Here is a 24,846-nt window from a genome sequence, read left to right on the forward strand (position 1 = left end):
GTCACCTCTGTGGTGATCCCTTATTGAAATTTCCTGATGGAGCAGAGACAGAAATGCTGATTCTGCCTATTGTTACATTTGCTTAGTGCACGAAGAGAGGAATTTAGTTTCTGGGGCAGTCAGTGCTGCATTGTTCTTTTTCCAACTGAGAGAAATTAAATCAGTGGGAATTCAGAATGAGCAGAGGCTGCATGATCAGGGCCAAACCCCACTGCTTGCTTATTCTGTTGGAGCTGTTCCATTCAAACTGTAGTTTGCCCACATTGCCAGTGCTTTCCATTACTTCTTGGGAAATCTATTCCACAGAATAATCAATCTGATTTCCCAAAACTTTCCTCAAGAAATGAGTTCCACCCCAAATAGCTATAGCCTGTTTTAAAGCTTCTGTTTTGAGCAAGGCTGATTTGAACCATAGCAGGCAGGATGAGTAACTTGCTTTCATTAAGTGTTTTCATTCAGTTTTACTGTGAAAAGGAGCCAGTTAAGTTTTAAAAAAATACAGCAGCAAACTGAAAATAAAAAGGCTTATGCCAAAGGTGGATGATGTCTAAAGATTATACTGGGATGTTGGCACTTGGCATGCAGGAGCTCCACCTGCCTTCCAGTTTCTGGTACTGCTGCAGACGCCAGTATTTTTAAGTAAAAAGCTTAGAAAATCGAAGTTAGCAGTGGTGGGATGAGTTGCTGTAGCTTAATTCCACTCAAATAAGGCAGTTTTGTCACTACACCAGAATTATTACCTGGAATTTAGGAAAGATGTCCTAAGAAGAGCTTTCAGGAGGATGGATTCCTTCTCCATCAATACACCCAGAATGTTTTGCTAACTTTATTTCTTCCTGATACGAGAGATAAATCAGTGAATGTGTGTGTCATGCAAAGAAAACCTCCTATGGAAAAACATCCTAAATTCTCAAGATTTATACTAATGCAGCTGTTGTATCACTGTGTATATGAAAAGTATAAACTCAAAAAAACCCATTATTAAAGATGTTATAAAGTGAAAAGGGTAAGTAGAATTAATAGATTTGAGGTTCTAGAAGAAAAAAATACAAACTAAAAAAAGTCTTAGTACTGACAATCACATCATAGCATATATTGTCTCCCCAATAAAGTAGAAAAGTAAGCTCCCTAAAGTGTGTTTGCAGAATCTGATGATGACACAAGGCCCCCAGCTCTTGTTAGAAGCAAAATATAAGCCAGAAGACCTCATAGATAAGGGGAAAAGCCAATCTTAGTGTATGCAAGAGCAGAAAAATGAAGTTGTGTACTCAACTTCATGAGAACTTCCAAAATTCTAAGCAATGTACATCAGGGATATGAAGAAGACAAAAGGATTGCACAACCTGTTGAGCCCCCATACTGGAATCCTGCCATGTAATGAAGAGCTCTGCCATTTTCCTAGACTGTTTCAAACATCCCAAGCATGTGTTAAGCAGATTATTTTCCTGTCTGGCCATGGAAAAGAAATGCATGCTTTTTCATGTTAGATCACCTTGGATAGCCTTGGCACAAAAAAGTGATCCCTGGTGGAGCTGTGCCCATTTGCCTCAGTTACTGGGGTTGTTCCAGTAAAGCAGCTGATGGAGGTGAATCTTCAAGACACTGGCACCTGCCAGCTCCTTGGATCAACATCTTCAAAGCTGAACTTCCAAACGAGTTTTATTTGTTTCTTCATGTGGGCACAGATGAGATCAACCTAAACAAAAAGTAGATTTCAGTCGCCTCTGTTCCCTGCTCTCACAGGCACAAAAGTAAGAATTAAAATAAAGAAACAGCCAAAACCTGGTTAGCAAAGGGTATCCCACTAGCCTCTCTCTCATTACATGGGAATGATTTGGCAACCATGAGGTAAGAACTCTCCTGAATTGAAGATCAGATTCCAATTTCCTCAGCTCTGCTCAGAATTTTTAGCCCTGTGACTACACAGGCAAAACTGTCCACCTGTGCCACGCAGGATCAGAGCTTCAGAGATCAGCTTTCAGATCTGAGAGAGCAGCACTTTTTAGAGGCACCGTGCAGAATTTGATGGCCACAAGCCTGGGAGATCACCCTGGCATTGGTCAGAGGGAAAACCAATCAGACTGAGAATGAATGAGTGTGAGGACTGCAGGTCACACGAGACAACAAGGAAAGAATCCTGAGTGACAGCTTCAGGAGGAAAGCTCAAGACAAAGTGATGTGTGAACACTCAAATCAAATTAGAAGTTTTTGTGGATGTCACAAAGCTGTGAGGTCGCTGGCACTTGCTGCTATCAACCTGATACAGCTCTGGAAAGAACAAGAAAATATAATCTAAAAATATAATCTACCTGTGGTGGGTGAGGATGTTTAGCTTGGCAAAGGACAGTTCATCTCACTCTACAGATTCTGCTGGAAAGCAGCCTGCAGGGAATCATACACATTGTTATCAGTAGGGAGAAGACATTTTAAATGCCACTTGTAGGAACCCTCTCACTCAGAATCACTCATGAAGCAAAAAAAGAGATTAAATCAAATCCTCAGTTTTAAAATTTCTCATTGAAATATTGACAGCCCTGGTATTTTATATATTATTAAACATAGTTAATACTTTAAGTGATCCTAAAATCCTCCTGCACTTTACATTGAACCCATGTGTATTGTATGTTTTATAATCACTGAAGGCACCCCCTGAGCTGAATTTGTTTCTGTGACATTACATTACATTACAGAGGGCAGTAATCTTATTTCCTCCCTGTTACTGTCTCAAAAAAATCCCCAACCAAAATACAAACAACATTAAATATCCTGGCTCTGTTAGGAGCAGATCTCCCAAGAAAAAAAGCTTCATCTCTCCATTCTGTTTTTAAGTGAAAGAAGTCAGAAACACAGTTTCTGTCCTGATCAGTTTCTGTCCTGATCAATGTCTTAACATCCTGGAGAAGAATATTTGCTTTTTTCATGTTATTGAGTTCCCTCTGAGGAATGTGTTGCCTCCTGTGCCCATATTCAGCTTCTACTTTGCTCTGAACTATGATTAACTTCTAATTTCTCAGATATTTATAATGTGTGACCTAAGTGACATTAGGACATGTGATGTCATTGCTGTTTTTAAAACTGAGGTGGTACCCAAGAAGTTCACTCCATGGAATTTAAACAGAGGAGGACTCTCAGCCATGGTAAGAAATAATGCAGGAAGGATGACATGATATATACAGAGGATGCTGAATTTTGAAGGGTGAGTTATTTCATCTCAAATTATTTCAATAAAATCCAATCTATTTATCTGGGAAAGAAAACAAAACAAAACCAACTCCAAAAAGCCTGCAAGTGACAAGTAAGACTCAGCAAGTCAATTTGTCAAAATCAGTTATTGCTTTTCAAGTGTAAGAAATGACAAATGAGCAGTTAGAGATTGCTTTATTTAGAACTGAGTGAGAAAGAAATGAGTCTGCAAGAAAAAAATCTTAAGTTTTTTCTGCATGATGCTTCGCTTCCAGTGAAAACCCATGGAAAGCCTTCTGCCCTCTGCAGGGATTCAGCTTCTACACTCAGTTTCCCTGCAATGTCCATCTTTTTATGAGAAATTTGTGTTAATGAGTCTGTGGAACTGTGAATTCCTTTTTCAGGCAGGGCTCATCTTCAGCAAAGAACTTTTAATAAACAATAATGTGGAATATTCTGAGGGAACTTCTGTCAGTAGAGCACTGACATAACACAAGAGCTTCCCTTGGAGAGGACTCATCTATTGGAACATCTCGGTTTGTGTGAAAACACAGGAAATCACGTGAAGAGCAGGCAGGTAAAATGAACTTCCACATGGGAGTTATGGTTTATTAAAATAGCCAGGATGTGCAGGGTGGGGGGGTGAGCTGGGCTGCCCGGGGGTCTCCAGTTTCCTTCTGGGGCTGTTAAGCTGAGATGAACATTGCTCATGCCAGGAAAAGGGGAAAGGGAAAGGAAAAAGGAAAAGGAAGAGGAAAAGGAAAAGTAAGAGGAAAAGGAAGAGATAAAGGAAAAAGAAAAGGAAAAAGAAAAGGAACCCGACCCCTCCGCCACACCCCGCTCTCCACACCCCAGCGAGGCGCTGAGGTGGGACGCCCTCTCATGGCTGACGGGGGAGGAGACGGAATGCAGTGAGAGGGAGGGGAGGGCCTGTGATTGGTTGGTGGGAGGTGTTCTGCCCCGTGATTGGTTGACGGGCAGGTGTGGGCGGTGCGCGGGCGGTGTTGTGGCGGGACGCTGAGGGAGGGCGGGCGGGCAGGTGGGGTCTCGCGAGAGTTATGTGGCGGCAGGCGTCTTGCGCGCCTGCGCGCCGCTCCGCCCCCGGGTGCTTGGGCCGGCGGCGGCACCGATCGGAACCGATGCGTGTGATCCCCCTGATCCCCCCGATACCTGCTCCCCGCTGCGGCAGCACCGGCGCCGGTGAATGACTCTCTCGTCGAGGGCGGGCGGGCAGGGAGCGAGGCGGAGCGGACCGGGTTCTGTGTGTGTGTGTGTGTGTGTGTGTGTGGTGCCTCCGCTGCGCTGCCCTCTCCCTGAGGGGGTGCAGCCTTCACCCGCCGAGACCCCCCATTCCTTGCCCCTCTCTGGCTTCCTTTCAGCCGTCGGGGCGGTATCCCGTCGCCTCAGACCTTTGCTTGGGTCGGTCCTGCTCACAGACCCAGCTGGGACAGGCCGGTTCCGTCGTACTCTCCCGGGGCAGACCGGGCTCCCCCCAGGGCCCGGGGAGCGCTGAGGAGGGAGGCTCCGTGCAGCCTCCTTCGTTTGTACCCCGCGGCTCCTCTGAGGTTTCCCCCGTCCACCTGCGCTTGTTCTCCTCAGGCAGTCCCAGCCCAGCGGGTCTGGGGATCCCCTGAGCCCCCCGCTGTCACCCCGTTCGTCACCGCTCCCTCTCCCGCTTCTTTTTTGTCGTCTCCATCCTCAGTCAAACGGCGGGGTTTTTATTTTATTTTATTTTATTCCCCCAATGACCTGACTCCTCTCGGGTCCGTCCTTGTTGGGTGTTCCCTGTCTCCTCATCCTTCCTTCTCACCTTCCTTGGAAACTCTGCTTGTGTCTGTTCCTTTTTGGTAGTGCTTGTGTCTCATCTCTGGAGAAAGATTATCTGGAGATGAAAAGTTTGGCTGGTGGTGGAAGGAAGTAGGAGGGTTTTTCCTTTTGAAGTAAGAGCCAAAATAGAGTATGTTATGACAGGACTTTGAATTTGTGGGCTTGCTTGGCTGTGTACTCGTGTGTGCCATGGCTAAATGTGGTCCCCTTGGTGTAAGGGACTTCCCTTAAGAGAAGTCTGCAAGTGCAGAACACCTAAAAAGCATCTCTGGACAAATAGGAAGGATTTTGGATTTTTATGTGTGTGTTCTGTGGCTTCATAGCTTTCCATTTAAAAATACTTCAGGGAAAGGTAAGCTTTCCCTTACCATTTCTTATACTGTAGCAGTTAATACTCAGATACTTTCGGATTATACACATTAAAAATTCTAATGCTTTTCCTTGAGTTATTTTAATGCTGATGACAGATGTGGAGCGTGGAATTGTACTGGTTTAATTTCCCTCATCTGCTGAACTAAGGGAGCTTTAATTTTGCCAGTGCCAAGGGCCAGCTGTGTGTACTGTGTCTTCTTAAGTAAGTTAATGAGGGCAATTGCTGGAGCCGTGGCTCTTAAACTATTTAACCAAAGTTGGACTGTTAAGTTCTAATCTTAGGTAGGAATCTCAGCAGGGTAATCACTTGCCTGAAGAACTGATTTTAGCATGGCTTGGACTGGGATTAAGTCAAGACTAGAAAAGGTGTGCAGGGTATTACACCTAAATTGTGATTAGCAGAGTTTATGGGACTGTAAGAAAACAAATGCTGTGTTCTTCCAGATGTGGTAAAAGCTGCTTAGCTGCATGTTGAGGAAATCACTGAAACTGATAAAGTAGTTTTGATTTACACATCTGGTGCAGTTGTAAGTCTGGACTATTGTATAATCAGGTAGGAGTCTGGTTTCTAACTCAGTAACTTCACTTCAGTCATCTGTTAGCATTTGAAATTTACTTAAGCAAAGGAATGAACTAAAATGGAAAATGTTATTGATGGAAAGCAGTTATCATTCCTTGCCTTTTGTTAATGGAAATTAATTTCTATGTCCTGAGACTGTAGCAAACTGACTTTAAGTTAATAACTAGTCTGGATTTGAAAAGATGAAGCATTGCTGCTCTTCTCTAAATCTAGACAACAAATTGATGACTAGGCTTTTTGTTACACATGAAAAAATAGCTAAATAGTGTCTTGATTTCAGGTAAAAAATTTTAATTTGTCTTAATACTTTTATTTTTTAGAAATTTTTAGTTAAAGCTTGACATAGTTATTTCTGGTTTTACTTTTAGTGAAGAGCTGAAAATCTGTCACATCTAGCCCTTAATTTTTTTTTTTTTTTTTTTCTGTAAATTTTAGATTCCTTATATATTAGTTTAAAATGGCCTCACTGGCTGTCTATCCCCAATTTCTCTTCTGGTCATTTTATGTATGAAAGCTTAAACTTTCACTGCCATCTGTCATTCTGACTTAAGACCTATGTAAAGATGTTTTTGTCATCTCAGAATAAGAAATCCTCTAATAAATTGTGCATTTTTCTCTTTTGTGGTTGTAAGACATGAATAATGGTTACTTGAGAGAGATTTCTTGATTATTTTTTTTTTCTTTGACAAACTTATGTGAACAGTACATCAGGAATTAATGAAAACCCCCCCCACATGTATGTGTATGTTAATATATTGTTATTTTTTGCCTGATAACTGCTAAAACCTTGTCCAGAAAATAGCCAAAGACTTGCTTCTAACATATTTTATGGTGTGGATGTTCTGGGTACTGTATTTATATATTAATTGGGACAAGTGTGTTTAGATAAATCAATGTGTAATAACTTTCTGCGAAAGAATGCATGGCATACACCTTGGTAATGTGTTTTGGTTTTTTTTCTGTCTCCTAGAAATGGGTCTACCTTTAGAAGATGCAGTGCACTAGGTTTGGTGCTTGGAAGATGATTAGTCATGGCATCAGAACTATGTAAAACAATCTCTGAGGCAAAGCTGGAAAGGCACAAGAACTTGTTCTTAAATTACCGAAACCTTCATCACTTTCCTTTGGAGCTTCTGAAAGATGAGGGGCTGCAGTACCTGGAGAGACTCTATATGAAAAGGAATTCCCTGACCACATTGGTATGACAACCTCTTCATTGTAATATTTACTGCCTGTATGTTCAGGAGTTCTGGTTTTTGAACAGAAAGCACATGATCATTTAGAAAAACAAATAATAATTTAGCAAAATTGATTCCGAATGGTGTAATCCATTGTGAAGTGTATTTGGTTTTATTATGTTGGAACTTTCATAGGCTAATGTAGAGAATAATAAAGGAACAGCTCATGACATTTTGTAGTTACCCTTTTGATGTTCTGTGAAGATCTGCTGGGGGTTTTCTTGAGGTTTGTTGTTTTGTTTTGTTTTAAATGACTACAAATTTTTCTCATGTCAGGCCCAGGGGATATTATGCAGTCTAGTCTGCATTCCCTCATTAGGCTAATCTGCTTTTACCCTGGTTTGTGCCTTATTTTAAAGTCATCTTCAATCTCAGGGTCTAATTCTAAGCTTGTGTTTAAAGTGCCACTGAAACTTTTTCTCTTTGGGCAGCTGTCGATAAAAGAAAAAAGCAGTTAATTTCATGCTTGTGGGATTTCCTGTTGTGGTTTCTTCTTGTTTTGTTGTTTCTTTTCTGAACTGGACAAATTCTTCCTCTGAATTAATGCTGTGACCTCAGAATGCAGTGTGGGGTGATTAAATATCTGTGTGAGATGTTCTTAGCTGGTAAGGCTCTCTGTAGAGACAAAACTTCTTTCCACTGTCAAGAGGCTCAAGTGTCCAAATAACTAGGGTTTGTTTTTTGTTTGGGTGTGGGGTTTTTTGGTTTTTGTTTTTTTTTTTAGGTTTGTTGGTCTCTTCTGTGGTATGGTAGGTAAAACAGTAGCCAGGGCAGAGGACATAGAGGCCCTGGTTGCTTAAAATTCACAAAAATTAGGTTTTTCAGTGCTTCCTAGAGGAAGTCCAGTACTCTAAGGAACAGTGTTTAAAGCTTTAACAATGATATGTTGGAATCTTCAATAAAGGTCCCATTTCATGTGCCAGAAGCTGAAAGGATACTTAAGATTTGTGCCTTTCCTTCATCTTGAATGGTTCACTGGTTTGTATGTACTCTAGAGAATTATTTTGGCACTTTTTGGGCTTGGGTGAGTCCTTTGTTTGTTAAACAGGAGGATAGGGTTTGTAGTTAAGAATTAAAGATGCTTTAAAAATTAACCAGAATGTATAAAGATTTCTGCTTTGACACTTTGTGAAATTCAGTGATTATCTAGTGGGGTAAATAGTTGTAATAGTAAGTCAGAATAGATGCTGGAAGTTGTAGTGGACCAGAATATATCAAGTCAGCAGTGTGTTACAAGAAAAGGCAGATGGCTTTCTAGGACATAGGAAGTTTCGCAACCTCCACTAAAAGCAGAAGGAAATAATTGTTAAGAGTAAGCTGGAGCAAAGATTGAGTCTGGAGTTTCATACTTAGGAGCATCTTAAGCAAACTGCAAAAAACAGGAAGTAGCAACAAGGGATTTTCAGAGAACATGCCCTGTGAGAGAAAGTTGAATTAGGTTAATTCCTCTTGAGAAAACAGAAGACAACAAGGAAAAAAATGAGAGCAGAAATCATCAGGACTTGTACAAAGCAATTTCAGTAAAATAGTAGGAAGTTGGTCCCATTGTAGGGGGCAGGGAGATCTGTTCTTAGAATAGTTGCAAACAAAGTAATATCTTATTGAAGGAGCATCTCTCAGCCTTGTGCTCCTTTGATTCTGTGAAAGATGATGAGCACTGGTTCATCAATAAATACTTGAGTTGCACATGGATTTTTAGCAGTCTTCAAAACTATATCTGCACCATAATTCTTTAAAGTTAGGTAATACTTTTGTCCCACCAGTTTATTCCTTCAGAGTTCTGAAAAATGTGACTAAGTCAGCTTTTGTTCTTTGCTTTTATGAAATGACTTTGGTCCTTGACAGATTAAAGTGGCTGGAATAGTTACTCTGACAGAATTTACATATACCTTGCCTAAGGATAATTTCATTTTTATCTTCATTGGCAAGATGGAAATGATTGAATGCTACAACAGAATGAATGGATCAGGAAGCTACATGGGACACCTGTATTCCAGTGACAAGTCTTCCAAATTCTGCTCATTTCATGTGTGATGACATTAGCTTTCAGAAATCTATTTCCCCATCTATTAAAAGGAAGTATGTTTGCCTTGATGGCACTGTCAGAAGCACAATCCAGTCATATCAAAGAATAATTATTCTTAATTTACAAACTGAGAACATTCAGTGCTGTCCTGTTCAAACAAATCAACAGGTTCACTTCTTGAAAAAAGACCAGAGGGTGTGAGAGTGAGTCAAGTTTCACTAAACTGGTTGCAGAATTGATGATTCATTTATCATCATTTGTTGTTACCAACAGAGACCAGAGCAGTTTTACCACTCAGTTGATAGATCATGACTATTTTTTAAAAATCACAATTTCATTGTTGGAAATCATATTAAACAGTGTCACAGACTCATTCTTATTGTGGTACTTGAAGAGAAGCAGAATTTCTATTCTGGACTTGCTGAACTGGTTGCTGAACAGCTGTTACCAAATGAAGCAGTTAAAGCAGGAGTAAAACCATCATGTACAAATGGTTTGTGATTCAGGTTGGCATCCTCACCCTAATAAATGGTGTAAGATGACAGTGAACTTCCTTTTTCATATGCCCTCTTCATTTTTTAAATTAAAGCTTCATTTTTTTGTGCTTTCAGCAAGTTGCAGCCTTTGCAAGTTTTCCCAGCTTCAGCTTTTCCCTTTGACCAAATAAAATTCTGTGCCGAGGAGATAAATGTACCGTAGCAAATCTTCCAGTAGGTGGCAACAACCGATTAGTTATAGCCCATTTCTTGGGCCTTTATGTCAACGGGTCCTTTTATTGAGTCATCATTTGCTGCTCCATAGTTAAAACCAAACTATTTTTTGTACTAGGATATGGCACATTTACAATATAAGAATATTATAACATTAATTCCTTAGGTTAGCATATTGGTTGACAATAATTTTATAAACACCAAGTTAAGTATTTTAGGTAATATACCTTAAATTTACATAACCCTGCAAATTGCTAGGTTTTTGGGGTCTTTTTAAAGAAAAAATTGACAGTGTCATCAAGCTGCTTTTAATATTTGTTTCAGCATATGTGTGTATTGTAAAAATTTCTATTCAATAAAGCATATCTGTTTAAATTAGATTTCTTAGGCAGTAAAGCTGTCTTAGAATTGCATAATTTTGAGTCCAGTTACCACTAACATGACATCTGAAGCTTCTGAATCTGATTTTGTGATGCATATTTGTGGTTGTAAATGCTATCCAGAAACAGAATGGCAACTTGGGGTGAGCTGGCAGTTAGAAAATTATACACTTGAATATGTAAATATGGAAATCTAGTTTGAGGGATTCAGCACTTTTGGTTTGGTGGCAATTGATTAAGCTGCACAAAGTTTGTGGGTTGTTTCCCAGTTTAGGAGCATTACAAAATAAGATATATTATGGTTAGATAGCTTGTATAGTTCCTGCTCTGCTTCAAGTCTGTAAAGTCTGCAGCTTCTTAGCATTCTCTTGGCTTCAACTAGCTCAATTATTTGAATGTGTTTTCCAAAGTAAGGTTATGGTAATCCATCTTTTCAGTCACAGTGGTCTGAGTGTCATCTGGCTGAGGGCACATTAATGTCACTTCTGGCTCTAGTTCTGTGTCAGTAATAAATTGCTCACCCTTGATATATCCCAGCTTGTACTGATGGAGAATGTGCAGGGATGTGGAAATAGGGTATTGTATGCAGGTTCCTTGTTGCCATTTTTTCTGTGACTAGCTGCTGACATGTTTTAGTGTCACTATTAAAATGAGTACACAGTATGTATGTGTCTGGTTTTTGTTTTGAAGCCTAAAAAAATCTCCAACTCTTTTTCAGCCAGAAAACCTTGCACAGAAGCTTCCAAACCTCGTGGAATTGTGAGTTTTTGTAGAAGTTGTAATGTGTTTTTATTATGCTGATCCATATTAAAATAATTCTAGAACGTATTGTTTGCACATAATTTACCCACTTAAGTGTGAAGGGTTTTCTTGGAGGGCAAGAAAGGGTAATTTTTTGTGGTTTGTGGGGTTTTTTTGTTGTTGTTTTTTTAATTTTAAATAATGGGAGGTATATTCAGATGTATTCACTCCCATGTTAAAATTTTATATCATTTCTTGTTTATAATATGGCAAGAACTGTTAGACAAATGTCAATGCTGCCATTGGGAAAAAACTTACTCTCAACTCCTATGTAGACATTTGTCACCCTGATAAAGCACTGAAACCTTTAAATGCAGTGGTCAGATGGTTGTGACAGAGCCAGAGTAACAGGTTACTGCCTCCAGCCCATCCCTACTTGTTCTTTTCCACCCCAGTTACCAGGGGTGTTATGAGCTCAGTCTTGCTGACTTTAGTAATAATTTTTTTTTGGAACTAAGTCACAGATCATCAAATAGGAGCAGGAATGAGCAAGTAGTGGTAGTAACTATATAATGATATTTGCTTGAGGCAGAGTAGTTTATCCTATCTTGTCCAAAGAACAGATGTCATGTGAACTGTATCATTTGGCAATTAGTTTTGAACTGTAAACCCCTGAGTCAGTGTCTTGTTCCCTCCCCTTTTCTTTTAAAGTTACAGTTTCCTTGTAAGGTAGCACTGGTGGCAGAGGGATGAATAGGGACATCTGCTCTTCCCCTTGTTACTCATGTGGCTCACTCTCAGTTGTGTAACTGATGGGCCATCGATTCTGTTTATTTAATGGCTGGCTCCAAACAGGGGGAGGTCTCTCTGAGTAGCCTCATGCAGTCAGCTGCCTGATCTTGTCATCTTAATTTGGCCCTTGAAACCACACCTTTCTGGTACACACGACCACAGGATAATTGAACTGTTTTGTAGGTCACTGCAGTCTCTGACTTGCTTAAGAGTCAGTCCTGTCTCATCATGCCTGAGTCTTGAGAGTATGTTTATGCTCTGAAGCAGTAAAGTAAATATTGCTGTATTTGATATAGTTTTTAATGATTTGCCATGGGGCATCAGGAAATCTCCACGTTATCTGATGGTGCCTGTAGGAAAAGCTGTATGAATTACAGATTAAAATAATCTCTTACAAACTCACTGGTTGTTGTAGGAGTCAAGACTCCTAATTATTTGGGGTTCTGTAAGCTAAACTGTACCACCATTATCCCACACATTCTGGTGATATAGAGAGAACTGCAGTGGGCCTGTGGTTTGTGTAGCTCTATTAGCACTTGGCAATTTTGATCAGGTAGTAAGACATGTTTTGCTGTCAGAGAAGAGATCAGGAAATAGAAATTTGTTGAAATAATAACTTGTTACAGTACCTTGAAATTTTGAAAGACAAACTTCTGATTTTCCTGAAAGTTACAGCCTTAGCAGCTTCACTATATATATATATATATTTGAAGTCTCTTGTCTTTATCTGTCTGTTGTGTCTCTCTTGCTGGGATACTAGGTGTAGATCCCCATAAGACACTTCTTTTTTTTCTCTTGAGTGAGATAGTTGTGTTTTCAGGAGCTGCAGATGAAGTGAATAGGAGGAGCTCTCATCCTGAGGTGTTTATATATATAAAGATTTCTACAAACATATCTGCTATATTTAGGTTTGTTACTTTTTTAGTAAAGTTTAAATGTCTGCAATTTTTAGAGAAAAAGAGAAGGCTCAGGTCCTCCATGCAGTAAAAATGTTTGTATGGCTTTTTCCTTTTTCTGCCTCCTTGAGAAGATAGGAAGCTCCTACTTTGGGAAATTCTCTTTGAACAGAATGGAAAAGAAACAGGCTATGGCAGTCACTTCTGTGTCTGCCTAAGTGACTGGAAATTCAGTAGTCAGTTTACCTTTACAATTACTTACCAATATTTGAAAATTATGTTAATCTAAAATTAGTTTTTGTGTTACTAGCAGTACTGGAAGTGCTCCAGCAGAGGGTGCTGAATATTCTTTTAGCAAAAAATGTTACCTTCAATAGCTGCCTAAATGACCATGTGGAAGATTGGGTTTCTCTTTTCAAAAGTGTATTCTAGGTTTGAAAACCCACCTGCAGCAAGTAGATTATGTGCTTGTTTCTTTAGTCAGTAAAGGTGCAGGAGTTTTTAATGTGCAAGGGAAAGTGTTGATAATTGGGTAACTTGTGTGGGGTTGGGCTTTTTTCTTTTCTTGCCCAGCATTTAGTGTGAAACTTGGGGACCAAATATGGTTCATTCTGATTATTCTGTTTGCCTTTTTTTTTTTTTTAATTTTTGCTTTCCTCTTATAACTCTCAAAGCAAAGGCCTATTATCAGTATAACAGTGAATGTTTTGTTTTAAATAATTGTATATCATTTTCTTATTTTTATGTTAATTGAGTAATATCCTAAGTGAAACTTTAGTACCTATCTATTGCCAGTTTATACAGTTCTTAGAGCTTTTGTTGTCATAGAGAGGAATGGCTTTAAGAATTCTCTTTTAGTCTGAAATTGGATATTTTGCAAACTGATTAGGTAGCAGAAGTCCTTGAGGGTAACAGGTGGTGTCCTCTTTTTTTTCTTCTCCCCCCAGGTACCTTCATTCAAATAACATAGTTGTTGTACCTGAAGGTAAGTAATCTACCACCTCACAATAAGTGGCAGGAATCATAAAATATTAATTTTTCTTCTTTGAAGAGGCCTATTTTTTCCTTTGTTTTCACATAGAACATTAAAGATTTTCATAACATAAACCAGTGTTGCTCTTAGTTGATAATATCCTTGTTTATCTTGTGTTAAATTCTTTTAATGAATTCTCAAATGCACCTAAATGCTGTCTGCTTCATTTCTAATTGCAGAAAGTGAAAATGCTAAATGGCACTCATCTACAGAAACAAAAATCCAGAGTGCCTCTGCTTTCAGTGAGAATATTTGGCTGGTTTAGATTGAGACAGATTTGAAACCTAAAATATCATCAACTTTACTTGTTTCTTTTCCTTGCTTTAACTGCAGAGTTATATACCCAACTTCAAGAAAGTCATTTAAACTCCCTCTGAATATATAAATCATATAGACACAAAAGCAAAAGAATGGAAAAAGTGATGTCAGAGCAGCATTGTCTGAAGATAATCTAGAAATGGGAGTATTTTGTCCATCACACTTTTTTCCTCTCCCAGTCTCACTGCCAGCAGAAATGTTTGTTAAAGAAGTGTTTCCACAAACTGGAAATTCAGTGCTGAGACTCACTTGACTACATCAAAATCAGCTAGACACCGGTGTTAGGCACTGTGGCTATTCATCCTTTCCTAGTCCAGTTAAGATTTTAACATCACGACTGGGTCACATTCATGTTTTAATCTCTTCTCTCACCAGCCATTGGCTCCCTGGTTAAACTGCAGTTTCTGGACCTCAGTGATAATGCCCTGGAAATTGTGTGTCCAGAGATCGGCCGCCTGAGATCCTTACGTCACCTGCGTCTGGCCAACAACCAGCTGAAGTATTTACCTGCAGGTAAGTGCAAATGCACGAGGGATTACAGCAGTGACAAATTACATTTGGGCTTAATTTGCATAGTGATCTGCTCTAGGTTTATTTGTATCTTACAGTTGAAGCGTGGTGCAACTTGCATTTGAAGACTTGGCAGGGATGACTGTTGTATGTGTACTAAATATACTCTGTAGTTAGAAAACATCCATGCTCTGTGTGCATAAGGTACAGAAAAATCCAGTAAAATGCTTCTGAGCTAGGGAAAAAACCTTATCTATTTGACTGTCTTTGCCATGGAATAAAGAAGATATTGAACTGCCTGAAGAAGACACAAAATGCCAGTGACAGCTAGCATTATAATAAGGGGATGTTTCTTCTGATTTTTCAGAATATAAAGGATTACAGTCCTTCCTTCCTTAATTTTTGCCCAGCAGCACCATTTTTGTGTTTTCTAAAAGGAAAAGTCTAGTAGGTTTGCCTGTGGCAGTTTTACCTCACTATGGCAGTGAATAGCAAATGTTTGTCTTCCTAGTTTATAAGAAAAAAAGCAAAATTTATTCCAAGTAAATGTGACACAAAGTCAGCAGAAGTTGGAAAATTTTGAATGATTTTTTGGTTTTTTTGCCTTCTAACTACTTTAGTAAGCAGACGTAGCTGGTTATTCTTCTCCCATTGCCCTTATATCTTTACAGATAAGATGATGGTGATAGTAATTATTTAAAATTAAAAAAAAAGTTGCTATGGCATAATTGCATTCTTTGATCTGCAGAGATGACAAAAGTAAGGGCTAGCATTTAAAAAAAATGGTGCAACTTAAAAGAATTAGATTTTTGCCTCTGGTTTTAACTGACTTTTCAACATGATGTAGATATGTTTGCAAGTTTAACATTTCTTAGTCTCAAGAAGTGCATGGCATATGCTCCTAGAAGTTTTAGGTGCAGAAATGTACCTGTCCTTTCCTTGTACTTCTCTAGGCGTAATAAGCTTAATAAGTCAAAGGATGATTTTAAGGAAAAGAACTATATGACTGTGTAAATGCTCTGGAATTAAATTAGATAAACGTGTTAAACATTATGACCCAGGGCCAATAAAATTTTCATCAATTTTCAGATGTCCTACATTCAAAAGAAAGGAGTGACTTGAGTGTGCTTTATGTTCCTCAAAGATAATTTACCTTATGGTGCTGTACCATGAAAGAAAGACTTCTTCAAAGAAGAAGTGACACATTTTCTGCAAAACTTCACACATTAACTTAAAAAGGTTCCAAAAAAGACTTTCAAACGGATAATTTACATTACTGAAGGGTTCATTTCAAGTCTACCACATTTGATTAAGAACTGGTATCAGCTGCATAGGCACACTGCATTTAATTTGTCCCCAAGTTTACAGAATTTTGGAACTGAGCATTTTTCCTGAGTGTGTCGAGTTTTGTACACATGGAAGTTTTGCACACTTAGAAATAATACTTCTGTTGTCAACTCTTGAATCAGAGAATCCAGTGGTGTCTGGTCTTTCTGGTTTTGCTGCTGGGGTTCAATCAGCTAATCCATCTGCCATTACTGCCATCATTATTAATCCTGTCTGTTCAGATGCTGTCAGTATGAACCTGACTGGGTCACACACAGCTTGAGTGTTATCAGTCTGAGCAAGATTAATCTTTCACTTGCACTGGGGAGGTTGCCACTGGAAAGTTAATCTACTGCACTGTTTTCTAAATATAGTATTTCTTGAGGAGGGCTTTCAGCCATGTTCTCGTAGTTTTTCTTTGTAAAATTGCAAAGATTTCAAAGAACTTTTTAACAAAATATGTGAGTTTGAAAACATTTATGTTCAGCTATTGAAAAAACAGAGCAAGCCAGTAAGTTTTGATGAATTGTTTTAGCCTCTGTTGTATTGGTAAATCTTCATAATGGTGTTAGTGCTCTGTCAGGAAAGCTGGCAAAGTCTATAGGATGAAGTAGGATGGGATGCAGTTTCACTACAGTTCATCATTTTACTGTGTGCTAATGGCTTTCTGATAGTAGATCCTGCATTGCAATGCATTGTGAGGAAAAGACAACACCTGAGTGTTCTTGATTCATAACAAGTAACCATTTAAGATACAATTTACCATCTACTAATGTGCCACTGTTAAAAAAAAACACCTCTCAGATATCTCAGAGATAGGTGGTGGTCACTTAGGAATGTAATTTTTCAAAACTTTTGATCATCATTGGCTTCCAGACCAAGTCCTGCAGATATCACCCAGATGGCAGTGTACTGTTCAGCACAGCAGAGGATCTGGTTAGGAAAGGCTGATCAGTGTTCACCTTGTATAACCAGATAGGCCAACTTACAGCATAATGATGCCATCACATAAAAAGCAGAGCTTACTTTAGAGTAGTTGCCTAGACATTCCTTTTGTGTCTCCCTTCCCACTCTGTGGTGGTATAAGTACCTTCACTTTTGTTGAAACTACATGCATGTATAAGAAGATACTCTTAGAAATGTCCTTAATTGGTAAAAAATCCTTTTCATAACAGCTGCAGAACATTTGGACAGTAAACATTTAGGGGGTGTTAAGACTCTTAACAGCACTTTTCTATAGCTTTTTGTATGTTAAGGTTGATTCTCTGTTGGGTTTTCCTGAAGTGTGATTAAGAACTGAAGGAAACAATGCAGCTAATAGCATATGTTGAATCATTATCAATTGTTAATTTTTTTGTTCCACAATTGTGCTTCTGACATTAATTTTTAGTATTTCAGATTTGACTTATGGAAATCTAGCATAATTCTAATTGGGAAGCAATTGATACAGTATGCATTATGAAGCCCTAAAAAGATTTATGCCTTAAATCTGATTGTAGACATTCTCTGGACTAATAAAGGCTGGACCTGAAATGTGGTTTTCCTTCAATGTGATAGGCAAAATTTTACCCTCTAAGTACCTGTGTTCATAAAACTGGTGAGAATTTAATAATGAAGACATCTCAGGTTTGGTCATGGTAGTCCACCTGTTTTCAAAAGTTCCTTTGAGGGAAGAGGTGAGGGAAAATATGAAAATACATGGGGACAGCATGAATACAGAAGCCTTGGTTTACTGAAGGAATCAGGCAATACAGGACTGATGAGAGGAATTAGGTAAAGCATAGAAATAGTGTTCCCTGGAGATGAGAAAGCACTTGCTATGCTAAGGCACTCTTGTAGTGTAAATTATACTCCTACCTTTGTTCTTGGCAAATAGCACCAAATCAGTGTCACACATGGATAAAATCATGGACTTTGGCTTCAAGGCATCTTGTTTAATTGTGTACTACCCCTGAAGCAATGGGGCACCCATCACACATCATTAATTGGTGTGAGAATGGATGAAAGATGACTAAGAGAAAATTGATGCGAAGCAAAGGGGAAAATTTGTCCAGATAAAGCACACTGAAATTAAAATTGAGCATTAAATGGGTGGAAGAAAATGCTTTGTGGAATTCTCTTGAAGTCATGTTTTGAATATGCTTTGCATAAGGTTAAGTAGAGCAGCTTCTTCTAATGCAGAATCATCAGCATCTAGATCCTCTGGTAATCAGAATCTCTGAGAGATTGTGCCTCTAAGAGGAGAGTTGATGAACAGAGTTGCAGATAGAAGAGATTTAATATAAAGTACTCTCAAGTGCTTTTTTGCTTTTTTTTTTTTTTCATTGAAATGCACAGCATTTTTCTGCAGACAGACCAAATCTTGTAGCTTCTGTCTTTAGCAAATTCTTGGCTCTTTTATTTGGCTCTAGTATATGCAATTTTTGAACATGAAGTAAAGTTTTGTGAAGTTTTGCATGATTTAACTGAAATAATCTGAATTCCTGAGGGCTGTTTGGAAATTTGTAGTGCCAGAGATCATGTTCAAAAAAAAAAAATCTTAGAGTTGCGGCATAAACAAAAGATTATTATTTCAAATTCCACTAGTTCATGTGTAAGCTTGAGTTAGAGTTGATATTGTTTTCATAGTAGTTTTATTTTTTAGGTTTCTCTTTATTCAGAAAATTGATGCCTCAATTTAGAATTGTAGAGTTGGTCCTATGGCTAATTAGAGAGGTCCTCTTTTTTTCTGATGTTTATAATGCTTATGATTTTCAACTCGTTTCATTCTTCTGAGATTGTATTTCTTTTTGTGTAAGAATTATTGCATCATTAAAAAAAAACAAACAAAAAACCCCATGAAATATACTGGAAAAAATTCTTTGGGAGTCCCAAAGCCAAGGTTATCTCTTGGATTTGCTGATATTTAGTTTTTATTTTACTTTAGTTTTTATTTTACTTTAGTTTTTATTTTACTTTAGTTTTTATTTTACTTTAGTTTTTATTTTACTTTAGTTTTTATTTTACTTTAGTTTTTATTTTACTTTTACTTTAGTTTTAGAACCTTCTGATGTGTATTGATGGCTCTTCAGCTTTGTATTTTGGTCTTGCAGTTGGTGAATACACTTTTGGACAAGAGATGTCTTAAGAGAGTGTTAGGTAAACTCAGAGTTGGATTTAAGTTTCATATTTGACAAGGATTAGGGTGGGTTTTTTTGTTGCACATTACTTGAGAAATACTTCTCCTTAGAAATGGCAAGTTGTAGCATCTTGTTCTAAGATTTAATTAAAAATGAGGCTATGTTTACTCAGCACATGTTGGAGTTAATTATAGATTTACTCAAATGAAAAGCTTAATGTTTTGCCAAGTCAAGAGCAAAAGCAAAGTAATTAAACAAAGAACAGGGTATGGTTTAGGATCCCAGCCCATGTTTTGGCAAAGTTCCCTTCAAGAAGGGAAAAAAAATAGGTATCAGCAGTTGTCTTTACCCAGGCTAGACCAAGTTTCCTTTGTGTTTGTTGTCAGGAAGATTTTAAAAACAAGAGGTGAGCACATTGATCAGGCAAAAAAAAAAAAAAAAGCAATCAAATAATACTGAATTTCATGTAGAGTGTGCTGCTGCTTTAATCTGGTAAGTGAAAGGGCAAGTGACTGGGGAGCAGTAGCAGCTGCTGGTGCTGAAGGGAGGGTACAGATCTCTGCAGGAGTGAGAGGCAGGTTTTGCAAATGCCCTCTCTTCCCTATATAAGGAAATGCATGACTTCCATTTCAAATTGACATTTCAGTGTTGTCTCTCCATATTGCATCCATTTCTTGCCATTTTGCTTCATTTAGGGGGAATCTGAAGAAAAATCTATTCCTCTGCCTTTGGTATTTTTAAAGTGCAATCTGCAGTAATATTTAGGGGAGGTTAAGAGCATATCTACTCTTCATTTCATTTCTGTTCAAATCCTTTCCCTTTTTAAAGGCAAATTGTTTTAGAAATATAGTCAGTTTAAGCCTCATTAAAATACATTTGTAGGCTTATAAAACTTCATCTTCAAAGCATTTGAGAAAGATTCTGTGAAGTTGATAAGGGAGTGTTATCCTCATTTTGCAGAATGGAAAAAAAAGTGTTTTTAACAGAAGTGATTTGCTCCAGGCCATGGCAGGAGTCAGTGTTAGCCAGAAATAGAACCTGGGTGTTCCCATTCCATTTGTCAGGACCACACCTTTTTGAGGTTGATCATATTTAATATTGGAGAGGACTGAATCTTTCCACCCGTTATTAGGAAATTAATAATTATCTCTACATAATTAATAATCCTCTAAGTTAATAGGAAATTAATAGCGGTAAGATCAGTGAGGTTTTGTAACTGAAACAGCTTGTGTTTCCAGAAGGCTGGGTGAGTTCATAAAGATGAATTCTGGAAAACATAACTTACAGATAAATGCTGGATCATTTTTTTATTGGCATAGGTAACCCCAGTGGTAATGACAAGAAGGATTCAGTCGTTATTAAAATTATAAATCAAATTGTAACTGTTGATTACTGCTTTGTCTGTTTATAAAGGAACCCTTGGAATGTTACTTGATTAGTGCTAAGTCCTTTGCTTATGAATTTTGCTTTGCTAAAGGGGGGCAAGAGAAACTTCAAGACATGAAAACTGCATATTCATTTCTTTCACTTTTTTCAAGTTGCTGTGAAGTACAATACCTGTATTTACTATTCATACCACTGTTTCACTGGTTGAGACTTCCTGAATACTCAACTTAGTAATTCTCAGTAGAGCTCAATATAAGGTATTTCAGTAAATTTTAATTAAAGGCACATAAAAACTTCTTCCTTGCCTCCTGTTCACACTAGATTTCCACTGATTATGGGTAGAGCATGCTCTTAATTCTAGTTCTAGAGCCTGGCATCAAAATACAAAGTCTTAACTAATTTTTAAGCTTGATTTCCATATTTTGATTTAAAACCTTCAAAAGGTGTATGTGTGGAGGGGGAGAGAAATTTTACTTTTTCCCCCTCTTGTATTTTTATTTATTTTTATTTCTCTCTCTGATCAGGGTAGATCTCTTTGATCTTAGAAATGAATAAAGTTTAAAAAATTTTTACAGTGATTGTGACTTTAAAAGCAAAGGCCCAAACTGGTGCAGACCTTGTTCTTTTTTCAGTGTTGGCATAACCTTAGTCCACTCTGCTTTCCTAATTTAGTAACATGTATAAAAATATGCACGATGGGACAGGTTTGGTACGCCAGGCACCCATCCAGGAGTGTGGTGTTTTTAAGTAAATGGACTTGTGGGGATTTGAGGAAAACATAGATTAGGTTACATGAGCTTTGCACTCTGAAAGTATGTGACTAGTTAAAGGAGCATGGACTGCTAAGTAAAAATACCTTTTAATTATTAGAATAGGTTGTTTTCCTTGAAATAGGTTGATGCCTAATTACTGAAAATAGGTTTTTCTTTTCATAGTTCTCTCAAACATATACTCTGTTTAATAAGTGGTTTCTAGGTTCAATTTATTCTAAAAAAACAAGAGTCAGTGTGCTAAGGTTTACATTAGCTCTTATGTTCAACAATAAATAAATCAATGGAAAACTTACCCCCATCTGCATATTATTGTATGGGTTTTTTCACACTGAGACTAGTAAAGCTTCAGTAATTATGCTGTATTAATGCAGAAACACAATAAAAATATCTGATAGTATCTTTAAGACATTCTTTGGGTTTTTATGACCAAAAGATTTTTACGTGTCCTTTTTATAAACTCCCATGCAGCCCTGTCCAGACAGCCCTCAAGGGCTGAAATGGTTTATAGGAAAAATTTCCCTTAGGAGATGATAGCAGAGAGTCATTTCTGAAGAGTCAGCATGAAAATGGCATTGTGGATGGTTAGTGGCTGCCTCTGGACTTTGTGACCTAAATAGAGGTGACCAAAGCACAGGGCAGCATATTGTACAGATGGTGTTTCCTTACAGATGGGCATTCACATGTGTCCAAACACAGTGCCTGTTTAAATAAAGGGCATTGGTTGTGTGGGATTGTATAACAGTCTGCTTTGCTTAAACATTTAGTTTGGGTTAAACTCTCAGGAGGACTGCTAGTACTTCTAAGTGCTTTAAATTTATGGGGAGGGAAGTGAAAACAGAGAATAAAAAAATTCCATTGCATTCCTGGAAATTTTCATTAACTGAAGTTTTTCCTCTGTAACCTCACCTGACTGTGTCACTCAGTCATCTGTGGACACAGAGCTGTTCACTATTCTCCTACTTGTCTGCTTGCCCCTTACAGTTATTTTTTTCCACTTCCCCCCATATTCAGGGCCTTTTGAGAAGTCTCTTTGTTAGTGTCACACAACATTTTTAGTATTCCACACAAGCTTCATAACGTCCTTTGGTAATGGTAGCAAAAATAGTAGTATAAACATCTAGTCAGAAGAATTCTAGAGCTGTGTTTTAGGCTTAAAAATGTTGTTTTAATGTATTCCATACTACATTATACATTAATGTATAATGTGTTCCAGTACTTCTTCCAGATAGTTCCAGTGCTCCCCATAAAACCTATTTCCCGTAACTGTAGCAGAAATGACGTGGAGAAACACAAACCCCAGCAAAACTCTCTTTCAACAATGGTTTGTGGGATTCCTCATGGTGTGTTGCACAGCAGGTTCTCAAAAATGCATGTGTTAAGTATGTATGTGTTGTAATTCATTACTCTGAAACCTAATAGGAAACAGTTGGAAGAAGCCATCAGTATATTTCCTTGCAACATTTAAATTATGTATTCAAATATTGCTTTGTGTTCTAGGCTTATTGGACTAGAAAATTCCATCTTAAAATTTGCTATTGTGATTTAGTGCAATCACTGGAAAAAGTATTTGGAAGTTAAGCTATTTCAGTGGCTATGTTTTTAGTTTGAAAAAAAAGAATTCTGATACAAGTTAGTACCTCGTATTTCCAAGTAAAACATAAGTCTTAAAACAACTTCTGTGGTCATTTTGTATCTGGAAAAGTGATCAATGAGAGCCTGAAACTGGCATTGGGGTTTCATGTCAAGACATTGAAGGCTAAAATCCTGCTGAAGCAAAAGCCTAATCACCAAGTGCTTGAGTTCTTTAATAGTAGTTTTACAATATTTAAAAGTCACTCAGAATTCTAACTTAATAGTAATTTTTTTCTTATTATTTGTTGTAGCAAGACAATAATTTTGGACAATCACACTTTTTCTTATTTCCCTACTTTGGTAGCTTTAATTTGAAAAATCTCTGCCTGTTTGAGCTTTGACTGTATTTAAAACATGGCTACTGTGCTCATGTTTGTAGTAAGTTCATGAATAGACCCAAGAATACCTGAGAGTAGGGTGCTGTATATTAATGTTTCAGACCATGTTAATTTAATTTGGATTCTTTGTAGCATCTGGGCAGAGGCTGACCAGTAAAGGTTCTCTTTTTATGTGATAACTCCTACTGGCCACAGAACCTTAGTGCAAGTTATGGTGACATCTCATGTATGGAAGAGACATCCCTCAGAATTATACCACATGAGTTCTAAACTACTTTTTTATTGTATTATTTATATTGTATTATTTATATTGCTGCTAGAACAAACGTGATTTTAGAGGGTAAGAATATGTTGGTGTAAGGCTGCCTGTGAACTGCCATTACCAGATTTTTTTATTATAATTTTTAAATTTCCTCTGAAGCATCTCCAATGTTTTTCATGCTTTGAAAAGAGTTTCGAAGAAGGGCCCAGTGTTGCTTTTTGTTCCCTATTATTCCGTGAGAGATCCTTGTGAAAGTTACCATGCCCCATATCTTTTTTTTCTTTCTTTTTTTCCCCTTACTGTTCCTTTCCTTCTCTGAAAAGAAGTTGGGAAGTAACCTGGTGAGGTGTAGGTGAAATCAGGACGGAGCCAACCTCATTACCACCAGTGGTGCTCTCTCTCAAGCCTGTTGTGCTTCTGGCTTTGCAGTACTCCACTTGTGAAAATCAGAATCTTTGCAGGAACACGTATGTTTTCTAAGCTCTGGGCCATGGGCTTTCCCCCTGGTAGCAGTCCCCCTCAAGGGCTTTTAGGTAGGAGATAAAGGAGTTGTGCCAAGATAAAGGAGTTTGAGTGCTCTTTCTGATGTTGAGGTACTTGGACGATTTGTGCATTCCTGAGAGCATGGGAGCAGATATAACTGCATTCTGTATTGTTAAGAGATTTGGTGCTGCCTCTTGAATCCTGGCTCATGCAGTCCTTAATTTCTTAAGTCGCTGTAAGCCTTGTTTCTCCAGGGGTTTTCCTCTTGGATATGGGTGAACAGGAATTTTGAAGATGTTGAGGGTACTGTAAGTAATCGTGACAAGCATTCATCTGAAGCTTAAAGCTTCAGAGATGTTGGACATCTGAAATATAGCTGTAGAAGCATAGTAGTTATGTTGCACGATCTTGTGCCTTTTTATTAAATAAGAACTCTTACATACAACTAATTTCAACACATTTAATTAAACATAAAATTGCATAGTATTTTTCTAGTGAACTCCATTTGAGATTTCTCAACAAATTGTTAAAATACAAATAAAAACCTTTTTTGGTCTCACATGTCCAAGTGACTTCCAAACTTTGCTTTAGAAAGTCAGGCAGTCACATGTCATGCAAAATACCAAATGGAAAAAAGTTTAAAATGAAATACTTATTTCAACAGCAGAGTGAGAAAAGGTCTTTAGACAATAATGAAATCAGTAATAGGGCAGCATGGAAATGTTAGTACCACATGCAAATAATTCATACAGTCGTGTACAAAGCAGTCTTTGAAACATCTGACAGAAGAAATGACAACCTGAATTTTCTAGGGTATATAAAGAACAGAGCCCTGATGGAATTAATCTACCCTGCTTTACGCTCCACTCCTGCAATCATTAGAGCTGCCACTTGGGAACAGAGGGCTTCTGGAGGAAAGTC

General features: G+C 38.0%; 1 protein-coding gene across 1 annotated transcript in view; it reads left to right on the forward strand.

The window, feature by feature from the left end:
• The first annotated feature begins 4,233 nt into the window (after positions 1-4,233).
• Positions 4,234-24,846, forward strand: part of LRRC28 (leucine rich repeat containing 28) — a 51,314-nt gene continuing 30,701 nt past the window's right edge. The window contains exons 1-5 of the mRNA XM_030457271.1: positions 4,234-4,383; positions 6,933-7,161; positions 11,035-11,075; positions 13,693-13,730; positions 14,472-14,609. Coding sequence (XP_030313131.1) covers positions 6,994-7,161; positions 11,035-11,075; positions 13,693-13,730; positions 14,472-14,609 — 385 coding nt within the window. The 5' untranslated portion in view covers positions 4,234-4,383; positions 6,933-6,993. The remainder of the gene's footprint in view (positions 4,384-6,932; positions 7,162-11,034; positions 11,076-13,692; positions 13,731-14,471; positions 14,610-24,846) is intronic.

This window comes from Calypte anna, chromosome 10 (assembly GCF_003957555.1).
Source record: "Calypte anna isolate BGI_N300 chromosome 10, bCalAnn1_v1.p, whole genome shotgun sequence".
Classification (NCBI taxonomy): domain Eukaryota; kingdom Metazoa; phylum Chordata; class Aves; order Apodiformes; family Trochilidae; genus Calypte; species Calypte anna.